At 34.1% G+C, this 23,744-nt stretch overlaps 1 protein-coding gene across 1 annotated transcript; it reads left to right on the forward strand.

Annotated features, from left to right (window-relative positions):
* Nucleotides 1–7,672: 7,672 nt before the first annotated feature.
* On the forward strand, nucleotides 7,673–22,884 carry LOC114259391 (TNF receptor-associated factor homolog 1a). Its single transcript, XM_028199398.2, has 13 exons — nucleotides 7,673–7,941; nucleotides 8,548–8,768; nucleotides 9,896–10,007; nucleotides 11,728–11,816; nucleotides 11,917–11,985; nucleotides 12,081–12,210; nucleotides 14,401–14,559; nucleotides 14,696–15,044; nucleotides 16,558–16,670; nucleotides 17,930–18,077; nucleotides 19,887–20,317; nucleotides 20,442–20,643; nucleotides 21,317–22,884. Exons 2-13 carry the CDS (start codon nucleotides 8,588–8,590, stop codon nucleotides 22,691–22,693), a joined length of 3,360 nt encoding a protein of 1,119 aa, XP_028055199.2. The 5' UTR covers nucleotides 7,673–7,941; nucleotides 8,548–8,587; the 3' UTR covers nucleotides 22,694–22,884.
* The last annotated feature ends 860 nt before the right edge of the window (nucleotides 22,885–23,744 follow it).

Genomic DNA, 23,744 nt, shown 5'->3' on the forward strand with positions numbered 1-23,744 from the left:
AAAAAATTTGGGCAAACTTCACTTTACTTCATTGTGATTTTGGTCAGGTGCGATTTACCCTCCTAACTTTTGGAAATAACCACATAACCCCCATATGGTTTCTGAACCAAATCGCACATGTAACTTTTGTTAATCGCAATAGTAAATTGACTGTTACACTCTTATCTTTATCCTTTAATTTAAACTAAACCTATATATATGTGATATACACATATATATTGTTCACAGTTGACAGAGTTCTAGAGAGAGAGAGAGAGCAACAATGATGAAGGGCCAACAATCAACAAACCTCAATAATCAAATTTACAAGTTTTTTATTAAACAAAAGTTTTCAACAAAAATTATGGAATTGGAGTGTCCTGTAAAGATTCAAACGGCTGAGGAGTAGTATCCAAATTCTCTTTCAATTTACTACTCATTCCAATTGGTGGTACATTCGAAACATTTCTCCAATTACAATGCCTTTAAACTCAGATACATTATGGTTCAAATCCCATGAAAGTAGGGACAAAAGGGGAAGAAAATGATAGCCTAGCAAAGCTTATCGGTAAAGGTCACGAACTGGGTTGAATTGCGGAAAACCCAGAAGTTGGAGTAATCCGAGAAATCCTTCTCTGCTTCTCTTTTTTTTTTTTTTTTTTTTTTTTCCTTTTTCTAATTTCCCCCTCATTATCTTATATTCTCTTATTTTCTTCTTCTTGATTGTTTTCAACAAGTGGATTAAAATTCTTACAAGGGCAATTGATCGAGAAAAACTTATTAATCAAAGTGGGTGCGGAGTTTCTCTCTCTAAATTTTAGAGAGAGAAGCTTTAGAGGACCATTTACTTTATGTTTTTGTCTTTATTCCTTTTTCTCCATTCTCTATGTTACCATTATGATGTTGATCATATTGATTAGATTTGAGAAGCATTTAGTCATCTTCAAAGTCATTTAATAAGGATTATTTTAACTTAAAAAAAAGCATGCTCTCTGTACTGGTTATATCACTGCACTTATGGACTGAAACTCTACTATGACTTTTAGAGGAAGAAAACAGGGATTCATCATTTTAGGGTAAGAAAATTAATGTGTTTTTTTAGTTTGGAAAGAGAGAATTAGAAGGAAAATGTTTGAGTTTGGATAGAAAATGAATAAGAAATGGTGGGTAGAGAGAGGGGTTTTTCTTTTTTTTTTTCCAAAACGGAGAGGAGAACAGAAGAGAAGAAAATAGAGAAAAATAGTAGAGAAAGAAAAGGAAAATAGAATGTTATTTTTACTAAATTTGAGAATGAATGAGGGGTAATTTAGTCTTAAAAATTAACTCACTCTCATTCTAGATGCATGAACCTTACATTCTGTTAACTTAGATGGAAAAAGTTGACGGTACACTTTGGTGCAGAAACCACATGGGTGTTATGTAGTTATTTCCAAAAGTCAGGAGGGTAAATCGCACCCGGTCCAAATCACAGGGGGGTAAAGTGAGGTTTGCCCTTTTTTTTTCCCCCCTTCAAATAACATAAAATTACATTAAAGAGATAGAAAATCTAACTCGAACATCTCTAAGCACCAAAATATTGTATAAATCTACTTACAATTATCATATATTTTGCAACTATGATTTTTTATATTATTGAATTCTCGTTAAAGTTATTCTTATGTCTTATGGTGGAACTGTTGAAAATTACGAATGGTTGAAAGGAAATAAGGGGGATAGGGTGACAATAGTCGGCGAAAAAGAAATGATGAGTAAGGGTGCTGCGGTTTGGGTTTGATTGGGTGGCCTCTAATTCACCATCCATTTGAACTTGGATAGATTGAAAAAAATCAATCCGTATCTGTTTGTTTAGTTAGAATATGCAGATTGAGCGGACTATGCGGGCTAGAGAGTGGATACAGATCGATTTGATAGTTTAGGTTTTACTATTTTATGTTTTTTTTTTTGAATTATTTTAGAGTATTTTTTACTATATTTGACCTTATTTGAGTCAATTTTTGTTTATTCTTTATTTTTTAAAGACCAAACTTCCATATATTTATGTATTTTAACATATATAGTACAAAAAAATAACATCATTTTTTTAAAAGAGAGTTGGTAGAATGAATTGGGTCAGATAATTTACATTCGTCACTCGTCTGAACATAGATAGATTTGAAAAATCTTCATCTACGTCTATTTGCCTATACCATCGAAACCGCTTAAAAGAAGATGGATTAGGTCGGATCTGTGAGCACTCCTAGTGGTGAGTGATTGTGATTAGTGGAGAGAAGAGTGACAATAGTTAACAAAAAAAAGAAGAAATAAGTTAGGTCGTAAAGTATAATTTTATTAACATTTTTTTAAACAACAGGATTACATTCACACAATTTATTCCCCTCACAATCTTCTTAATGAAGTGGCAAAACAAAATGTATGTAAGGAGAGTTTTGAAAGAATATTTGAATGTGAGGTAACTTTTTAAATTTTAGGGTAAATTATAATTTAACCTCCTGTGGTTTGCCTAAAAAACACAGAACCCCCTATAGTTTCATTTGTAACACTTAAACTCTTTATACTTCATACCAAAGTGCAATTTTTGAGAGAACTATTTGTTTAAACAGAACGTGTGTTGCACAACCATGAATGGTGAGTGAAGCAGTTTTTCTCGTCCAAAAACATATGACAAATGATCAAAACACCCTTATTGCCATATATATACACTAAATGGTGTAGTGCAACAGAGCATGGGTTATACTCTTAGGCCATCACACAGGTTCTCTCTCCTTCATTATATAAATATGCAACACCATCACATTCCATGCAAAACCACCACTATCACCTTTTATTTCTCCTCTCATCTCACTACCATCATCTTCCATGCAAAATCATAACCAACCAACATCACTACCATCATATTCTATGCAAAACCACAACCAACTTCTTATTCCATGCAAAACCACCACTCAAAATCACTACCACAACTTCTCTCTCTAAAAATTATCCAAACCCACTTTCTTCTTATAATTTAAATTAGTAACAAACCTGACCCATGAAATTAAACAATTAATATGTGTAAACATTTAGATTTTTGAAATAGCGTTGATAAGATTCATACCAACCAAACCCACATTTTTCTGCCCGTTTTCGACATTTCTTTGGCCCATCTTTCAGACTCCATAATTTTCTCGATTTTTAACGATTTTATCTCATTCTTTCAATAATCTCCTCACCTTGCTTTATACTTCATCCTATGCTACCTCGTTTTCTCACTTCTTTCTGAAATGGGTGGTTTCGGCATACCAAAAGTTGTCCGAAAACTAACTTTACACATTTCAAAGAAACATCTCCAAATCTATTTCTTTCTTTTTCATCATCCATCTGCTTCTGTTGCTTAATCTATAGCACTTTGTAAAGGGTGGTTCTTGGTTTTGATGGCACTGGGCAATGGTGGTGATGATGGTGGTTACGGTGAGAGAGAATATATATATATATATATATATATAAAGAGAGAGAGAGAGAGAGAGAGAGAGAGAGAGAGAAAGAGAGAGAGAGAGATACGAAATAATACAAGATCAGTTTTCCTTATACAAGATAACTGTTGAAATATGTATTATATATATCAGTTAATATGCATGTATATATATATATATATATATATCATATATGTATAATTGAAACTACCCATCAATTCTTTCATATGTATCATTTATGTATTAAATATATCATATATCATATATCAAATATGTATCATATATGTATTATATATATCAGTTATTATGTATATCATATATATGTATAATTTTAATTCTAGAGAGGGAGAGATGAGTATTTGTTTGGGTCTAAATTCTACAGAGAGAGATATGCGGATGTGTATTTGATGATGGTATGAGAGGTGTGTGGTTTGCCATGGGATGAGTAAGAAGAAGAAGAAGAGGAATACAAAAAATTTAAAGAAAAATCAGAGAATATTCTAATTTGTAATGGCATTAAGAAGAAAATTAGAGAAATAAATAAGGATAATTTAGACTTTTTACAATTTCTGTTACGTTTGTTCAAAATTGCATTTTGGTATGAAATATAGGGGTTTAAGTGTTATAAATGAAACTATAGGGAGTTCCGTGTTTTTTGGGTAAATCATAGGGGCTTAAGTTATAATTTATCCTAAATTTGATTTGTCTTAGAGTTTGGAGGAAGAAATTATATGGATAAATTACTTTTATTTTTAAAGAATAATTTTTTAGTCCTCAAATGTAAATCCATAAAGAAAAATATTGTAATAAAAAAATATATTAACTTAAAATTAGGAGATAAATAGAAGCAACCAAAATCTAATCAAGCTACTTGAACATGAGAGATTAAAAAACCCTAATTTCAAGTAGGGTCCACAAAATGTGTGGCCAACAAATCAAACGTTTTTAGAGTTCAAGACAACCCTAACCAAGTCAAGTATTAAAACCAGCCCAAATTCTGCCCCCCACGTTACCACCGCCCAATCTATATAAAATAATTCACATAATTACATTTTTTATATTTATTTATTTGCCTTTATTTTTTCCTTATTTTTCTTTTTTATTTTTTGTTTTTTATTTTTATTTTTTTGTTACAGGGAAATCCTCCCATCCTCCCGCAGCTCTAAGGCAGCGCCCCATGAGGAGATCACCTGTTGTCCGTTCAAAATAAGAGACTATAACCTAGAAGCTTGTCCCGACCTCCCAAGGCAAGTTTCGATTAAGTCAAGACTCGCACAGTGGGGGAGCATTAAACCCACACCAAGTAACTGATTAGGCATCCTTGAGGTCCAACCTCCTAACCAACAGTGTTTCGCCCAGGAGATTGGCCCAAGGGGAGAATTGAACTTGTGACCTTGGGGCATAAACCCCAAGGCCTTACCACAATGCCACAACCCCTTGGGTTAAAGATTGATTTGTTTTTGGAATTTCTACCTAAACCATCTCTAATCCAGTACATTTTGTTTTATCAAATTTAAATTTGATAAAAATAAGTGCCTTTTACTGCTCTAATCCTATCACTAAATAAGTATTAAATCTATAATTTCTCAAATCTTTCATCAAATTGAGGACAGATGTGCCTTTCATTAAATTACTATTCATAACCGTTGGAGCTACAGGTCATCTTGATCACCGAATGACCGGCCGGATGCTAGGTTAGTTGTCTCTTGGATGTGACCAACTCATTGTAAAAATTTGTGAAAAAATTACATTGGCTGGTCCACCGGCCGGACATTTGCCTAGTCATTGGGCCAGTCAACCAGTGTTGTGATGAAAGTTTAAAATCCTTCGTTAAAGCCCGTGATATCAAATAGAGTTTTTATTCAAATTTAATAATAATAAAAAAAAGATACAATGTTGGAAATGCTCTTCTACACCTTAGAGAATCTCATAATATCATTTACGTAATTTTGATATGAATTTTTAAACAAAAACCATTATTCTTATATAAATGATTGAATATTAGAATAATTATTTTTAAATTTTTATTTAGAAAATAAAATTCAAGCAACACAATGGAGGTGTTTGATTGAAATGATTAGGGTGTGGGATTGGATCGTAATTCATTAGAAGTTTTTTATTTGGTGTTTGTTTTTTTTTAGTCCGCCGGACATGGAGTTCAGTCGAACTCCTTATCCCCATATGTGGGATTATATTGTCCGGCGGGTGTGGGACAATTTTTATGGGATAACAATCTCATGAGATTAGGTGGTGAAATGACTATTTTGATCATCTACTATTTAATTATGTATTATATTTAGTAAAACTTAAAATTTAAGGTTGCATTTAGTAGAGTTTTAATATGATTTGAGAATATAGTTGTATTTTGAGTTTGTGAGTTTTGGAATTATGATTTGAGTATGGAAAATTTGTTTGGTGAATGAGTTTTGAAAAGATTTTTGAATTGAGTGAGTAATTTTTGATGTGTCATATGATATTTGATACAAAAACTTACAACTCATAACCAAATACACGACTCAAAATTCAGTTAAAACTCATAATTTTTTTTAAAAAAATTTGGAAAATATTTTTTATTGAATATATAAAAATTAACACGCGTCAATTAAAAAAAAAAATTACACTGTTCTGGTTGATCGCCCGGACGACCGATGGGACGTCCGGTTCGTCGAAATTTTCCTGCCTTCAACCGTGTTTTTAAAAGTGAGTGTAAAATTAATTTTTGAAAATCGTAAACAAACGCTATATTCAAATCTATTCCAGAGCTCTACCAAACAGAGCCTAAATGTCTCAATTTAAAAATAAAATAATTTTATTTAACTTTTTATTAATGTTTTACTTATTTAATTTTTTAAAATAAAATTTTATAGATATTTTATTGATGTTTTATTATAATTTTTTTTATATTTTATTTAATTTCATTATTTAAAATTTAATATATGTTTTATTTAATTTCATTATTTAGTAAATATTATTTTTAAAAATAAATTTATTTAAAATTTTAATTAAAAAAATAACATATATTTTTATTGATATTTTATTTATTTAATTTAAAAAAAATAAATTTATTTAATTGTGTAAAAAATAAAATAAAATAATTTTTATTTAATCTAGCAAAAAATACTTAGGCCCTGTTTGGTGCAGCTTAAAAGCTGCTTATTTCAGCTTTCAGCTTAATTTAAGTTATTTTGATGTGTTTGGTTTAGCTTATAACTTATAGCTTATAGCTTTTTAGAAGTCAAAAATCAGCTGGGGCAAGAGATGATTAATTTATAAGTCAGAAATCAGCTTATGTTCATAGTTATAAGGTATAAGCTGTTTAAGCATAAGCTATAAGCACTTTCCCACAGCTCTACCAAACAGGGCCTTAGGCCAAGTTTGGCAGCACCAAAATAATTCATATTTTTATATTTTTTATCTTTTTTTTCATCACATCACCTCTCTACTTTTTTGCACATTTTTTCGTAAAAAGACAAAAAATGCACTTATTTAGGTCATCCCAAACAACCCCTTAAAATATTAAAAATATGTTTAATATTACACTTATTTAGTAAACAATTGAAAAATAGTAAGATAGCCTTTTGTTCATTTATCCTTATCCAGTCCGTCCAAGCAAATATTGAATTTACTAAAAATAATTTTTTCAGACATCTAATTGCATGAGAAAACAAACACGAGATACACATCCAATTTAACTAAATAGTCCGGAGGATTCACAGTGTCAGCATTCAAGTTTAATAAATTTTAAGCCCTTTTTATCCAATCCGTTCAATTAAACATACCCAATGCGTATAAAAATTACGACTGTGTTTGGAACGATTTCCAAACGAGTTTTCTACTCCCACATTTGAATATGATGTTTGGATAGGTATATGGAATTAATTTTCCACAACTTTACAAAAAATTCTATTTGAGTGCGTGATTTTTAATTTTTTTTTTTCAAAATTTAGCTTAACCGGTCGTCCCACGGGTTGACCGGAACAGTACAATTTTTTTTTGTGCAATTGATATGTTAATTTTTATATATTCAAAAAAAATATTTTTTGAATTTTTAAAATTTTTTTATGTGTTTTAATAGAATTTTGAGTTGTATATTTAATTATGAGTTGTAAATTTTTTTTATCAAATATCAAATGTCACATCAAAAATATCTCACCAAATTTAAAATTCTTTTCAAAACTCTTTCACCAAACAAATTTTCTACGCTCAAATCATAACTTTAAAACTCACAAGCTCAAAACCCTACCAAAAAAACCTACATTTTTTTCATGTCTCCTCTTCATTGATTCTTGGAAAAAAAATTAATAAAAAAAATTACATATTATATATAATTTCATATTATAAATAAAAAATTAATTGCAGTGCTGATCGTGCGACCTCAAATCTCTCTCTTTCTATTTCTCTTTTTTGTCTTTCTGTTTCTCTTCTCCCTCTCTTCTCTCTCTATCACTTTCTCTGTAGCCTCACCAACAGCTTCCGTTCGCGCCGTTTGGGAAGCTAAGTTAGTTGTTTTCAGGTTTCTTTTCTCGCTCGCTCGATCTATAAATTTTTAATTTCTGTCTCTGGTTTTAATTTTTTTTCAATTGTTTTTTTTTTTTTTTGTGTTTGATATTTGTTTGGGCGTTTAGGGTTTTGGTTTTGGGGATTTTACATGGGCGATCTGCTTTGTTAACTGCGATGGATTGTCTGTTGATTGATGACTGTTTCGTTGAATTTGTTTCGTTTACATGGTTTTGTTTATTGGGTTTGTCTGAACTCTCTGTTATTTTTTGATTTTTTAGTATTTAATTCGTTGTTCAGCTTGATTTTGTGAGTTTCTCAATGTTTGTAAAATTAGGGTTTATTGGAATGTTTGTTTTTGGATATGGCTTTTGAGTCTGAATTTTGGAAGGTGGGTTTGGGAAATTAATGTATGCATTGGTCGAATTTATGTATTTGAATCTGTTAATTGGAGAATTGGAAATGCGTGGACTTGAGGAGATTTTTCATATTTTGTTTTTGGAAAGGTGACATTTTGATGAACATGGTTCCATTATTGGGTTCTTGGATGTCATTGTTGAGAAGGGTGGAGAATGGCATTTGCTGTTCTTTCCCCCTAATGGTTTTACTTTTTGTCTCGCAGGTGAAGTTGGAGGAGTGTGGAGGGAGTAGCGGAGTGGGAAATGGCTGGGATTTCTTCGAGTGAGTCTGGAGTTGGAAGGTCTTTGGAGGGAATTTCAAGCGACCAGCAACAGTGTGAAACTGGGGAAGCATTGATTGAATGGCGGTCTTCTGAGCAGGTGGAAAATGGAATACCATCAACTTCTCCCCCTTACTGGGACACGGATGATGACGACGACTGTGGTAGGCTGTTTGTCTTCTTCAATCTTTTGCACTATGCTTTTTTGGTTTTTTCTGTACTTTTGTAATATATATGAAAAAACATTAAGAAGGGTGATCACAGTTGTGGTATTTTCCTCTGTATTTTGGACCTATTATTGGGCTTTGGCTTCATTGAATATTTTAGAAGTAATCAAAGCTAAGTATATTGTTAACTGAAATGAAGATACATTTTCTATTTCTTTACTTGGTTTGATGTGAAGTTTTTGCTATGAATTGGTAGACTATAAGAAGAAAATCATACTTGATTGTGGGGGACCAAACAGTCACAGTCACAAAGTCAGTTGCGGCTAGCAAGTAGCTGGTTTTTGTAAATTATGTCTGCACATGCTATATAATTTGTTCTGGAATTGTCAAGTTATTGTTATTGAATGCTCATATTTTACATGAGTAAAGCCCTTACCAAATGAACTTTTCATCTTATATAATGGAAACTTCAATGCCATCAAGAGACCTACGTTTTCTCTCCCTTTAAATCCACAATTTCTCATCTTCCTTACTATAGCCTTCCGCCAACTATCCAAAGTGAAAGTCCCACTCCACATTAAATCAAGAGTGAATCACATCAGAGCTCTCTTGCCACACAGCATGAATAAGAAGATGATCTACCGTTCCACTCCATTTTACACATGCAGCACCAGTTGACAAGATCAAATTATCGATAGTATGGTTTTACCATGAGCCACAAGAAGTATTGGTGGTACCAAGTGTCTGGCTACGTACTAGTTATCTATAACCCTCTCCTGAAAACTAAACTTTAACTACCTCTTTGTATATATTATAGCCACACATATTTCCATGTGCAGGATCTGTAATTTTGTTTCTATGTTAGTCTCCAACTGATGAATGGTGTTATTCAAAGAAATCTCAAAGTAGATATACAAAATGAAACACTATCTGAAATTAGTATTGAGGTGGTACTCTTATGAATGACTTAAAACTACTTTCAATTTTTTGCATTGATTTTCATTAATCTGTCATATCAGCTTGTCAAATTACTAGTTTTATTTTTTGATGAGTATATGCTTTGTCAAATTATGTATCTGTTATGTGGTTATCTTCAATTTAGGTATTTTTTTTTTACTTTACAGGACCGAAACCTCCTGAGTTATATGGAAAATACACATGGAAGATAGATAAATTTTCACAGATTAACAAGAGAGAACTTCGTAGTAATGCATTTGAAGTCGGTGGCTACAAATGGTTTGTAGAACATGAATTTTGCCTTGTTTGTATTTGGTTTCTTATTTGTGATTATTTATTTATTTGTTTAATTTTATGGTTGTTGATATCATGGCTTCTCATTATTGAGGAACACATTCTTGAAACGCAATGCTATGTTCTTCAGCTGCAACCATTCTTTTACTCAAAAAGAAAAAAGAAAAAAGAAAAAAATCTGTTCAGTTATTTACGGTAGTGGTATGCATCTATTTACGTGAACTTGTGCAAATTCATGCATAAAATTATGTAGACTTGTGCAGATTCATACATTCATGCATCAGCATACACGTGGCTCTTGGGTTAGTTTAAGTCTATTATGCTCAGTTTCAAGTTCTTAAAGACTGTTGGATAGTTTTAATTTAACGGAAGACATGATCATGTTATTACCTCATGTGCTGGATTTGCATCTGACCTTATTTTGAATGGGCACAAATTTTGTTCTGATTATATATAACAAGTGAATGCTTATGTGTTGTGACATGCCAACACGAGTTACATCACATTTTGCATATCTGATTTGGTTCTTAGGTTTGTAATGGCTTTGAAAATGCTTGGCTAAAAATTAAAATTGAACTTAGACCTACTTGTTCACTTATGCTTCATTCTTGACAAAAGTTTGGGCAAGGTGAATACCATTTTGCATTTATAGCATGAAGGTTTTTGTGATCGTCAACGCAAACTAATGGATTTTTTGAAAGCTGCGAGGGGTTGAGGTAGGAAGACCTTATTTCTCCACTGCTCTCTGTCATTATCATGGAGGTGTTTAGCCTAATGACTTGAAGGATGGTAGCAGATGGTTAGGTTGACTAGCTTTGAGGTCAGAAATAGAGGGGGTGAGATGATGCTAGTGATGCACTTGTTATTTGCTGATGATACTATTACTTTCTATGGGGCAAAAAAGGAGTTGAGATGTTGCATGTGGACGTGTAGACATCCGTACATACAAAGAAGAAAGAATGCAAACGAGAGAAGAAAGAATGCAAATGGGGGTCAAATGCAAATGGAGAGACTTGCACCCAAAATCTCTCCCAACTTAAGCTCTAATACCAGGTTAGATTAGATCACCAATTATCCCCAAAGCTTAAGAAGTTAGGAGTGGGCCAATAATGTATATCATGCTATCCAGCAATGGCCAGCTGTTTGTCTCTTGGAGCAGAGGTTGTCTTTGGGGTTGTCATACGTAGGTTTCGGAGGTTGCTTCTTTATGTTTGATATGGTGTGTGTGGAGGGAATATAAGATATTTTGAAGGTGTAAAGAACGCAATTCATTGCTTGATGGAAACAATACTTGTCATTGTGTATTTTTGGCTTAGAGAAACTTTTCCTTTTTATTAATTTCTTCTGTTGACTTTTTGAGGGAGTTTGTATATTCTATAGATTGTAGGATTATATGATACTAATAGATTTTTGTTTTCATCTATATAAGTCGTGTGTATTGTGTTGCGTCCCCTTTATTTGGCTCCTTTGAATACCTCTTCAATCATTATAAAAAATAAATAAGTTTGGGCAATTTTAAATTTCAAAGATTGAGGTTCTTGTACTCAGATTAGAACTGTGTCCTTGTTCTTGTTAAGGGCATGCTCTTGGTTGCTGTATCAGTGATTTTGATTTGGAAAACTGTTGCACTTCATCTGTTCTAATTTAAGCTTCCTCCTATGGTGACTTCATCTGCTCTAATTTAAGCTTCCTCCTATGGTGACAGGTACATTTTGATTTACCCTCAAGGTTGTGATGTCTGTAATCATCTCTCTTTGTTTCTCTGTGTGGCTAATCATGAGAAGCTTCTTCCAGGTATGCTAATAATAATGATTTATAATTTGCCTTGATAATCAAATTATTATTTTTTATTTCTATATGATCTCATTTTTCTTATTTTTTTTGGTTAAAACAGGATGGAGTCATTTCGCACAATTTACCATAGCCGTGGTGAATAAAGATCCAAAGAAATCTAAATATTCTGGTTGGTTGGTTATATATTGGCAAAGTTGCTGTAATGGAGTTTCTGGTTCTAATTAGTTCAGCATTAATGTCTTATATTATAAGTGAATTTTGCAGATACATTGCATCGATTTTGGAAGAAAGAGCATGATTGGGGATGGAAGAAATTTATGGAGCTATCTAAAGTGTTAGATGGGTTTATTGATGCTGATACTCTTATTATTAAAGCTCAAGTCCAAGTTATCAGGTGCTTTATGAGTTGTATCTTAATAAATCATGTTAATCTTGGAGCCAATGAAATATGACTTGGGATGATATTCCTCACGTGTTAACTTTGGCATAGGAAATCTTAACTGTCAAGAATTGTTTAAATGTTCTTTTTTCTTTTTCTTCCTTTTTTTAAATGTCTTCACATTTCAATCACGTAGACACACATGAAACACATTTCTGTTTGGTAACGTTTACGTTTTCAGTTTATATTTATAAAAATTTTATAAACTGGTTTTTGTTTATTTTTAGAAAAACATAAACTACAAACGCGTTTGGTTTAGACAAAATATTTAAAAAAATTTAAAAATATAAAAAAGAGTGAGAAATGGCAAGTGGTGGTGGTGGTGGCGGGGGGTGGGTGGTGGTGGCGAGTGGGTGGCTGGTGGGTGGTGGTGGTGGGGGGTGGGTGGTGGTGGTGGCGGAAGACGGTGGTGGAAAATGGTGGCGGGTGGTGGCTAGTGTTGGGTGGTAAAAAAAAAAATTGAAAACTCAAAACAGAAACACATTTTTTGAGTTTATATTTTTTGGCCAAATTTATAATCTGAGACCAATGATTTATAAATCAAAAATTTACCAAACGAGTTTTTATTTAAGTTTTTAAAATTTTTGTAAATATAAATTGAAAACTGAAAACGTAAGTATTACCAAATGGCACCAAGTTTGAATAAAATAAATTAGTATCCAATGGTAAAAGAAAAATAATGTAGATTTATGCCTATTAATCCCTCTTCCCCTAAACTTTAGAATTAGTGTTATGCTCTTTTTTTTTTTTTAATATCTTTGATTTAAATATTTATTTATGTAAAATTATAGGTTGTGTTTTGTTGTGTTTCTAAACAATGATTCTACATCCATATTCCAATATGATATTTGGTTGGAACTCTTAAATCACATTTCCACAACTCTGCTGAAAACTCTATCTAGGGCGCGTTGTTAAAAAAAAAAATTTTCAAATTTGGCCTAACCGGCCGTTCCACTGGATGTCCCACCAGTTGATCGGAACAATGGATTTATTTATTTATTTATTTATTTATTTTTTGCATTTGACATATGTTAATTTTTATATATTCGAAAAAAATATTTTTCGAATTTTAAAATTTTTTTATGTGCTTTAATAGAATTTTGATTTGTATGTTTAGTTATGAGTTGTAAGTTTTTGTATCAAATATCATATGTCACATCAAAAATTCCCCACTCAGTTTAAAACTCTTTTCAAAACTCTTTTACCAAACAAATTTTCCACACTCAAATTATAATTTTAAAACTCACAAATTCAAAATACAGCTCATACTCTCAAATCATATTTACAAAGTTCTACCAAACGCAACCGTATATTTTGCATGTGTTTCCAACGTGTTGTGGCCTATTTTTTTGTTTTGGGAATTGTTATATTGAGTGTTGCTTCACTGCCTGTGTTAGTACTTCTTAGATCACAAGCTACGTACCTGTTCACCTTTTTTGATGAGTTCTATAACCCATGTGATAATTTTCGTAGTCTTCGTTTTCAACTTTAAGGTGATCAATTTTGGTCCTTGATTGAGTGGACTGGTGAAATTGGACTTATGTTGTTGATTCCTCAATGGTTGGATTGGGACTATGATTTTTTGAGTTGGTTGAACTATGATTCTTTTGTTGTATGTTTCAAGTGCAACACTATCTTTGGGATACGTGTATCTATTTTGTTGTGTTTCTGATAAAGTTTCTTGGTTGAACCATATAATGCTTCCTGTTGTCTTATTGTAAGTACTATTTCCGTGTAGATTAAACAATGGTGAAAGATTAAGATTCCTTTTATTTTAAACATTCTTGTTTCAAAGAATTTTTTTTTTCACTTTTTATGTTAATGTATGTATGTATGTATGTATATTTTAGTTTTACATTTGTTTAGTAGTTATCATTTTTGTTTGTGTTTAATCATTTTCATTTTTTTATTAGTAACAAACAAAGGAAAAAAAAAAAAAAAAAAACCCTTGCATCTCCTGCAATGATTTTCTTTCATAACTATTTTTGAGAAACCCTTTTCTCTGTAAATACTTTTCCAGCAAAGTCATTTCCCCTTCCTTTAGATTTCATTCTGGTTAAATGAATGAGCAGTTCTGTTCTTACTGGTATTGATTGGGGTCAATCATTGTGATAACTGATGCTAAGTTATGCTTTTGGTTTGTAGGGAGAGAGCAGATCGTCCCTTTCGCTGTCTTGATTGTCAGTATAGGAGAGAACTTGTTCGGGTATATTTGACAAATGTGGAGCAAATTTGTCGGCGTTTTGTCGAAGAGAGAAGAAGCAAGCTCGGGAAATTGATAGAAGATAAAGCTAGATGGTCAAGGTAGGGGTGGTCTGTTTTCATGATTGTAGTCCAATTAATTTGACATGTTCTTGCATGAAAAACAATCTGTTTCAAAGCCATTTTCAGACAGTGTATTATTAATTCCAAAATAACTAATAACTTGTGATGGGTGCAGCTTTTGTGCTTTCTGGCTAGGCATTGACCAAGATGCTAGGCGTAGGATGTCCAGGGAGAAAACAGATGCAATTTTGAGAGTTGTTGTAAAGAACTTCTTCATAGAAAAGGAAGTCACGTCTACCTTGGTAATGGATTCCTTGTACAGTGGACTGAAGGCTCTTGAAGGCCAGACCAAGAGCAAGAAAGGTAGGGGAAAGTCACTGGATGCAGAAGAATTGTCAGTTCCTATTGTTTGCATAGAGAGAGAGTTGTTTGTTTTGGTGGATGATGTATTATTACTACTAGAGAGGGCTGCCGTGGAACCCTTGCCTCCAAAGGATGATAAGGGTCCACAGAACCGTATGAAGGTGAGCTACAAGAACATGGTGTTAAAAAATTTATGGAATTGTTGTTTCTACGATTTTTTTGGTTCTTTGTAGTGTACAAATTTAAAACTGCCTGAAGACTTTCTGCTTTTTAAATTAATAATTATTAGGTATAGGATAAGAAAAGGTAATGATTTAATATAACCACAAGCTGTTAGCTCGAATCGTATCTTTTGCTCAAAGCTGCAGGGTTCAAGCCACAATTGGGAAATGGGTACGAGTGTACCACTTACCAAATAAACCCAAAAAGCTGTAAGATTTGATTTATTTATATTTTAACATTTCATTTTTTTGAAGCAATAAGCCTCTGAAGGTTAATATCCACTACACTTATCTTCTCCATACTTATTTGGGAATTCTTTGCTAGCTGAGACTTTGGGCGTAAGAGGGTTCTCTTGGAACTCTTATATTATATGGGGGTTTTTAGCTAATTTTGTTGGGTTCAAAATTAAATGTGGAGTGATGTTAAAGTATTGGAAAAGCATTAAGTGCTATAGTTGTTGATGAAGTGGTATTAAGCTTCGGGAAATGTAGATTGACAATTTGACAGTCTGATATTTTTTGATGAAGTGGAATTAAGTAATTGCATGGTTCACCCCAAAACTAGGGCTATGTCCATAGCTGCTACGGTTAGGCATCTATAACACCTTAAGCAATTGGTAAAACACGAAACACAGAAATGAACAAACGTACAAGGAAGTTAAATCACATGCCCACACGATGAACACAAGAATTGCATGGTTCTCCCCAAAATTAGGGCTATGCCCATTGCTGCTACGGTTTTCACTTTGATCTGAAAGGTTACAAGAGATGGCTGTCTTCCCTGAACTATAAATACATGAAATTAGGCAGTTGGTTACAAGTGTGGAACTACCATACCCTTACATCAAATGGGTAGGAGGCAAGGCTCCATAACTCATCCTTTGGGCAAGGGGGTACTGTCTACTAGAGTCAAGTGATTAATGATCAATGCTTATCAAGATCCACACTACCCCAGTAGTTCCTGGGGATAGAAATAATTCTTTATGAAACAGAAAAACTAGTAGGTTGCATTTGGATAAAGGGGTTTGAAATTAAAGGATTTTGAGGTTCAGATTTACAAATATATAGGTGTGGTCGACTATTGGAGTTGGATTGGGTGAATTACATTGCACACTGTTAATTACTTTGTTTCTATGCTCCTCTTATTTTTTTATTTTTATTTTTTTTTGTTTTCATTGTTGGTTCTTTATGGATTTAAGCAGATGCACAGGTTGTGAAATCATTTAATGACTACTGCTCATGAATGAGTACTACTAGGATATACTTGTCTTCTTTATTTTTTTGGGTTGCTTTAACCACATCTTGCAAACATCATGCATAATTTCTTGAATGTTAAGTTCTTATGCTTTCATTCTGTGTCAATGTTGTCAACAAATTTACTTAATTTTTTGTTGTTGAATTGACGATTTCTAGTCCACTACTCATTCACTGGTTATGCAACTCTTACTTGTAGGATGGTGGTTCTGGAGATGACTTCAATAAGGATTCCATTGAGCGTGACGAAAGGCGTCTTACTGAACTAGGTCGCAGGACTATTGAAATATTTTTCCTATCCCATATATTTAGGTAACCCATTTATTTATTTTGTTTGCTGCCGAAAAACTTCTCTTCCTCTTGATCTTGGAACGCTTACTCATTTTTCTATAATGTCATATTCTTGCTATAATAATCTGACTCCATTCAATTTCTTAATTTACTATTTTCACACAAATTTTGCTCTTTCCTACACTTGGTAAAAGTGCTGAGGAAACTGTTTCTTATGAATTTTGTGCTATGGAGATAAATCCAGTTAGACAACAATCAATTACTTTGGTTGTGCATCGTTAAGCTGTTTCTTTGTAATATAAAGTTTACTTTGGGGGTGGGGCGGAATCGGTTAACTGTGGTTGATTCTTATTTAATAGCACGCAGTGGATATCTACTTCTTGTGTCTCATGTTATGAGGTAATTTGAATTAGAGGCTGCATGCTAAAGCTTCAAGTAGTGCCTTTTTTGCTGAGGGAAAACTTAAGAAGTTTGTGTCTGAGCTTTTCTGATCCATTTTTTATGTAGCAATACAATTACGATATTTATTTATATAAAAAACCCCCCTGATTGGAATAATATCCGATGGATTTTGTGTTTCAGAGATACCAATTTTTTTTTTTTTTTTTTTTTTTTTTTTTTTTTTTTTTTTTGGGGTTCACTTCATTTAGACAGTTGGAAATGTTTGAAAGTATATGCCACATTGATTGTTGGCCTTTATACTGGCTATCTGTACCGATGGATTTTTGTATTGGGCCTTTTGACATCACGCCCAATATCTCAAAATAAGCATGACATGTGGCATGCTAGACACATAACTTGGATGATCACATGCTGTTCAACACACCAAAGCAAATGTGTACTACATTAAAATAGTTAAATTAGAATTGGTGTTCCAGATAATTTCTGTTTTTTTGGTGTTTTTGGAATGAACAAATATTTGTGTTTGCATAAAGTATTTTTCTCTGGACAGTGGAGAATTCTTCAACCAAAAAGAAAAATAGGGCTCTCTTAAGTTGTACCTTTTAAACAATCAACTTTTCTTTGTAATGAAATATCAAGTGCCTGACTTCAAGTGTAGTTTTTAGTGAAGTTAGTTATTGTTTGATATTTTCATGTTAAAACTTAATTGTATCCAATGGCTGATGTGATAACACTAATGTAATCCAGGGATTGATGTATTCTGACTGCAATTTTGTTATTGTATGATTTTAGTGTTGCAATCTTTGACATGTCGGATTGATCTTGCTTCTTGTTTCAATTTTTTATTCATTCTACTCATATTTTCTTCTTTTTAGCAGTAAAATTGAAGTTGCATACCAGGAGGCTGTTGCTTTGAGAAGGCAAGAGGAGCTCATCCGTGAAGAAGAGGCAGCCTGGCTGGCTGAAGCAGAGCTCAAAACAAAACGTGGTGCAGCTGAAAAGGAAAAAAAGTCGAAGAAAAAGCAGGTTTGAGAATTATACATAAGTTAATGTTCTTAAGGGATTTAGCAAAGTTCATATTGTCAGAAAATTGGCTTTGCATGTTTTTTGTCTGGGTTTGAAGCAATTGTGATTAGTGTGTTATGATGCATATGGTTTTTAGCTGACATGCATGTGCTTGCTTATTGTCGTTGCATCCTCTGTTTCTTTGCTCAGTAACCCTGGATGAAAAGTGGGAGGGATTCCTTCTTGTCATATTAGCTTGCTTTTGAGTGTGTGCAAGGAAGGCCGTGACATGTTGGAGGGGAGACTAAAAAGTGGGCAGAGGTTGTATCTCTGAAATCGAGTGCCCTCCAGTCTTCATTTACTTTATGTTGCTTTTCAAAGTTCTTGTTTAGCGATAGGTTTGAAGATGTTATATTGCCAGTCTTTGGACTGGTGGGCAGAGGAGTTTCAAGTACCACCATATTGAGACTAAAACCAATATATGTTGGCTCAGGGAGAATATATGAACTTGGGATTAGACTGTTATAGGTTGTGAATCAAGCCACGAAAGGATAAAACTGTCTATTTATGTATTATTATTTTATTTTTTTGGGGTGAGAAAGAATGCGGAGTAATTTGCATGGTTAGTTTTAATTGTAGATTTTTATTAAATGGATTTATTAGATGGAATAGAAGAATCAGTAGAGCTAGAAGGTTTTATAGTATAAAGCTCAAATTTTCTTTTGAACCCCTTGTGGTAGGGTTTCTTATTTGTTGATCTTTTATTGTCTTTTAGAGTTTTTGTGTTGTTTAATCCTGGGGTAATGCCTAATGAGTAATGGCTGAGGCTGTGTAGTTCATCTCTCTGTCTAGTACTTGTTGAATTTTTATGTGAGTCAGATAGAAAAAGAGGAGACTTTCACCTACCTCCTCTGTGGTTTGGCAATCAGGCAAAAAACCCCTAAGGTTTGAGAAACCTACAATTACCATGATGGAAACCTAATGGACCAATGGCAAAATAGTAAAAATATATGAAATAAAAAGAGAATAGAAAAAATATATGGTCTACAGTTGACAATTTCTAGTTTATGGTGGCTTGTGATGTTATGTAGTTGATGGTTGACAATTTTCTAATCTTTGGTGCATGTATGTTTGGTATCATATGGTATATTTATAAGGTGGTAAGTGCCATTTTTTTTTTATTATAAAAATTGTTCTGTAACATTGAATAAGCATGTATGTCAAATATTACATCACAAAAATAAGAGCGGAATTAGGAGAAATGGGAAATTTATATATGGTTGGTTTTGCCTCACATTTACAACAAAAAATATTCTCACCATTGCCCTTATAGGCCAAGTGGTACCTGGGTGTTCTCCTAACCTTGATGTTTTGGGGCTCGGATGCTCAAGTTTCTTTCCTGTCTTGATTAGCCTAGATAATGGGCAGGATCCTGTATTATTGATTATTTAGTTTATTAAAATTAGAAAAAAAATTATGATAAAAGGGGCCAGAAAAATGATGCATTTGGTAATATTTTTGGAGTTTTTTGGGAGTCATATCACCTCATTCAAGGGCTGCTGATATTCCTGATAAATGTCAAGTTGCAGGCCATTAGGAGTCCGATTTGTTATTGGTATTTAAAATTATCGTCTTCTTGCTTTGTGGTTTTTTATGCCTTTATTTTTTTGTTGGTTGTATGGTTGGGCTTGTCTCTTTAATTAACACTAACTAATCCTTGGTATGCTGCTTATGCATGAAACTTCTATTTTGTTGGAGGGAGAGATTTTGTAAATCTTTCTTTCATTTGAATTCAGCTGCACTACATCTTTGATTTATTCTACAATTCAGGGCAAGCAAAAACGAAATAATCGCAAGGTGAAGGATAAAGGAAGGGATGACAAGTCAGGTGTTGCAATCCAAGACATCCTCCAAGAAGAAAGCCTTGCTGATGAAAGAAAAGATTTCACGATCGAGGATGCAGAACTCGTGCTTGAAAATTCTGATGTGTCTGATTCAGTAGATTGTCTTCCTGAAATGCAGCCTGATTCAGAAGACAGAGATACGGACACATCAGAAGTTCATCCTCCCACAGAGGCCGGTAGTAGTGTAGTGAGTGGGCTTTCAGCTGGACAAAATGGAATTAGAGAAAGAAATAGTTCGTCTGTAGTGGATGATAGTTCATCGACATGTTCCACAGACTCGGTTCCATCATTGGTAATGAATGGGTCTTATAAAGGGTATTCACTTCCAAACCACAAAAAACAAAAATCACCAAGCAGGTAAACTTATCCTACTACTTTCTTTTATTTTTATTTTTTTATTTTTGATGAAGCTACTATGTTCATTTTAAGCACCCAGGTATGAATATTTTAATATTTCATATGGTTTGCTACAATTTTGTAGAGGAAGAAATCAGCGAGGCAAGGCAACTTGCAATGCGACTGGTTTGGCCAATGAAGTCCGTATGCCTCCACCAGAACCTTCAGGAGATGCAGCACAACCAAATGATGCATCTGAAAGTTGCAAGGCTGAATCAGAGTCCGAGGTTGTTGTACACTCCTTGCAGGATCGGATAAAGAAGCTTGAGCAGCATGTGGTGAAGAAGGTGGTATTCCTAACCTTTCTTCTTCTTCTTCTTCTTTTTTTCTCAAGTTAGTGTTATTAGAAAACGCTAAAACCCTAGCGAATTACCTTTTCAGAATGCATGTTCCGAAACTTGGTACACTTATGCTCTAAAACAGTAAATTTAGTGATCCAAAGCGATCCAAAATTTTTTCTAATATATATCTTTAAAGATTTCCTTTGGAGGGGGGAAAAAAAAAATCAAATGTAAGCCAAGTAAAGTTTTGATAGGACAAAACGTCAAAATGATTCATAATGCTCATATAAAAATCTGTTGCTACATGATTAATTTGAAAAAAAATAAATACATTTTATTGGATGCCTAATTGTTAAAAGAAGAAAATAATTCTAAAAGTATCTTACATTATTATGTGTAATCTGTGCAAGCCTCCCTTTATAGTATCACATTTTAGATCTTACTGTTTCATGTACTGGAACGATCTGTGTTCGAAGTAACATAGGTTGAAGTTATGAATATCCTGTTCAAGGATATGAAACTAAGGGGCTTTGCACATGCGGCATCTAAGCATAAAACTTGCAATCAATAATGGACATATGATGTATTGGTTTCATACTAAAAATTTACTTCATTTTTTTTTTTCCCTTCATTTTGGATTTTCACATGTGGTGACGGGCTTTACATTTCTGTGTTGTAGGAAGAAGAAGTAGTTTCTCTGCGAAGAGAGCTGAGCATCAAAGACCAAACTGATGTGGAAAGACCTCCCAAAGAGAAGGTAACAGAATTGCCTTCCCCTTCCAGCAGTCCTTCCAAAAATCCACCATCCGCTGTTCAGGTGAAGTCAGAATCAAAGACCGCTGCTGCCCCTGATCCTGTTTCAGTTAGGAAACCATCTTCAAACAGCCCCCGACAAGCGGAGAGAGCAGCTCTGCTGATAAATTCTTCTGATTTTAAGACCCCATCAAAATCTGATACACATAAAGCTGCAGCTCCAAAACTAGCTGAAAAGCCCTCAGTGCAACAAACGCAAGTCATGTCCCGGCCCTTGAGTGCTCCAATTATTCCTGGACCTAGGCCATCAGCCCCAGTTGTTTCTATAGTTCAAACATCACCGCTGCTAGCTCGTTCAGTGAGTGCAACTGGGCGGTTGGGTCCCGACCCTTCACCTTCAACCCATAGTTATGCTCCTCCTCAGTCGTATCGAAATGCTATAATGGGCACTCCTGCTACTGCAAGTTCCACTGGTTTCGCTCAGCCTCATTCTTCAAGCTCGTCACAGTTGTACACACAACCCCCCAACTTGGTATCTGCACCTATGTTCTTACCACAGAGCTCTGAAAGGACTGAACCGAATTTGGTAAAACCAAGCCTTTCGTTTGGAATGGTAAATCACGATGTGTTTGGAATGGTTAATCATGATGTTTTGCAGAGCGGATCCCAATGGATGGAGCGACCGGACAGCAGCAGAAGCATACACTATGATCCGTCTTCCCCGCACGATGACATTCGCAACCTTGATTTCTACAAACCTGTACACAGCAGATCCCAGGATAACTTCCCTACCGAGTTTTCTGCGTGTACATCGGGACGTCCGACCCATGGTCTGTTGACTGATGACTTTCCACACCTTGACATAATCAATGACCTTCTTGATGATGAACACGGAATCATATCGACAGCCGGGGCAAGCACGAGCTTTCAAAGTTTCAGCAACGGGCCTCACCATCTAAATCGGCAGTTCACTTTCCCCAGGGATATTGGCATGTCAAATGACAAATCAGGCCCCTCAACCAGCTCTTCCAAGTTTGAGAGAACGCGAAGTTACCAAGATGACGGGTTCCAACGTGGCTATGGCTATGTAGGCAGCCACTTTGATTCGTTACGGGAATCGTATCCACGGCCTTATGTGAACGGACAGATTCCAAACCAGTGGCAGATGGCTGGTTCTGATCTGTCGCTTCTTAGCTTGAGGAACACGGAGGGTGATGGGTACCCGTATCATATTCCAGACTATTCGAACTTGGCGTGCAGCGTTAATGGTTATACTGTATTCAGGCCTTCCAATGGGCATTGAAAAGAAACTATGACCAGAGATTGCCTGCAAATCAGTTGTGGGGGGATATTATCAGTTGAAAAATAATTTATTTGGGAAAGTGTTGCTCTTTAGATTTGAAAGTGAGGTTGTAACCCGTTGGTAACAAAATATTTTGTAAAGAATGGTGCTGCTTTCTTTGTTTTTATATAAGTGCCTCTTTGTTTTTTTTATTGGCAGTGTTCTTTGCGTCAGGTGGTATCGTCAATCTGGACTTGCAAAGTAAGCTGTCTGTCATCTTCTTTAAATTTCAAAATCTTAAGTTACTTTCTTCGCCGGGTCAGGAGGGTGGGGTTGGGGGGTGGTTTTTGTGTGTAGTAGGATTTTGTTTAGGATAGGGTTTAGGAATTTTATTTTGAGAAATTTTTTATTATTTTTTTATAGGACGGTGATTTTTTAATTTATTTTTTATGTTACATTTTATATATATATTGATAGTGGTTAGGGTTGACGACGAGAAAGATATGAGTTCCTTACACCACACTACCCCTATTAGGAACACTGCCCTCACCCTACTCAGGCCTTGCCCCAACTCCTCTTAAGTTGGTTTGGGATATTCTAAAAAAGTATATTTTTTGATTTGTTGGCTTATATGGGTTGGATTGGGTTTGGGTTGGGTTTGATGTGATGTGTTAGAGAGATGATGTAATTTAAATAAGATGATGTGACTTAAATAAGATAGTGATTTTTTGACTTTTTGTATTATTTAGTGTATCCCAAACCAAGTCTTAGTGTAACCTTGCTCTGTCTTGAGGATGAGAAATGACTTTTGAGGATCCAAGACTTGATCATTGATCCCCGTTGACTTACAGTGAGATTGCAGTATAAAGAGAGAGACGTGCAATATACAAAGAAACCAGTACAACTCTGATATGGCCTTTTTCCCTTGTGGCTCAGCAAGAAGAAAAGAGTAACATTTATTTATGTTAAAAGTTATAAAACACTACATTTTACACGTATATATGGAAGAAGAGAAAAAAAAAATAGGCAACCTTGATAGGCCATGTTTTATATTTGCACATGTATAAATATA

The sequence above is a fragment of the Camellia sinensis genome, chromosome 6 (assembly GCF_055761805.1).
Source record: "Camellia sinensis isolate YWXY chromosome 6, ASM5576180v1, whole genome shotgun sequence".
Classification (NCBI taxonomy): Eukaryota; Viridiplantae; Streptophyta; class Magnoliopsida; order Ericales; family Theaceae; genus Camellia; species Camellia sinensis.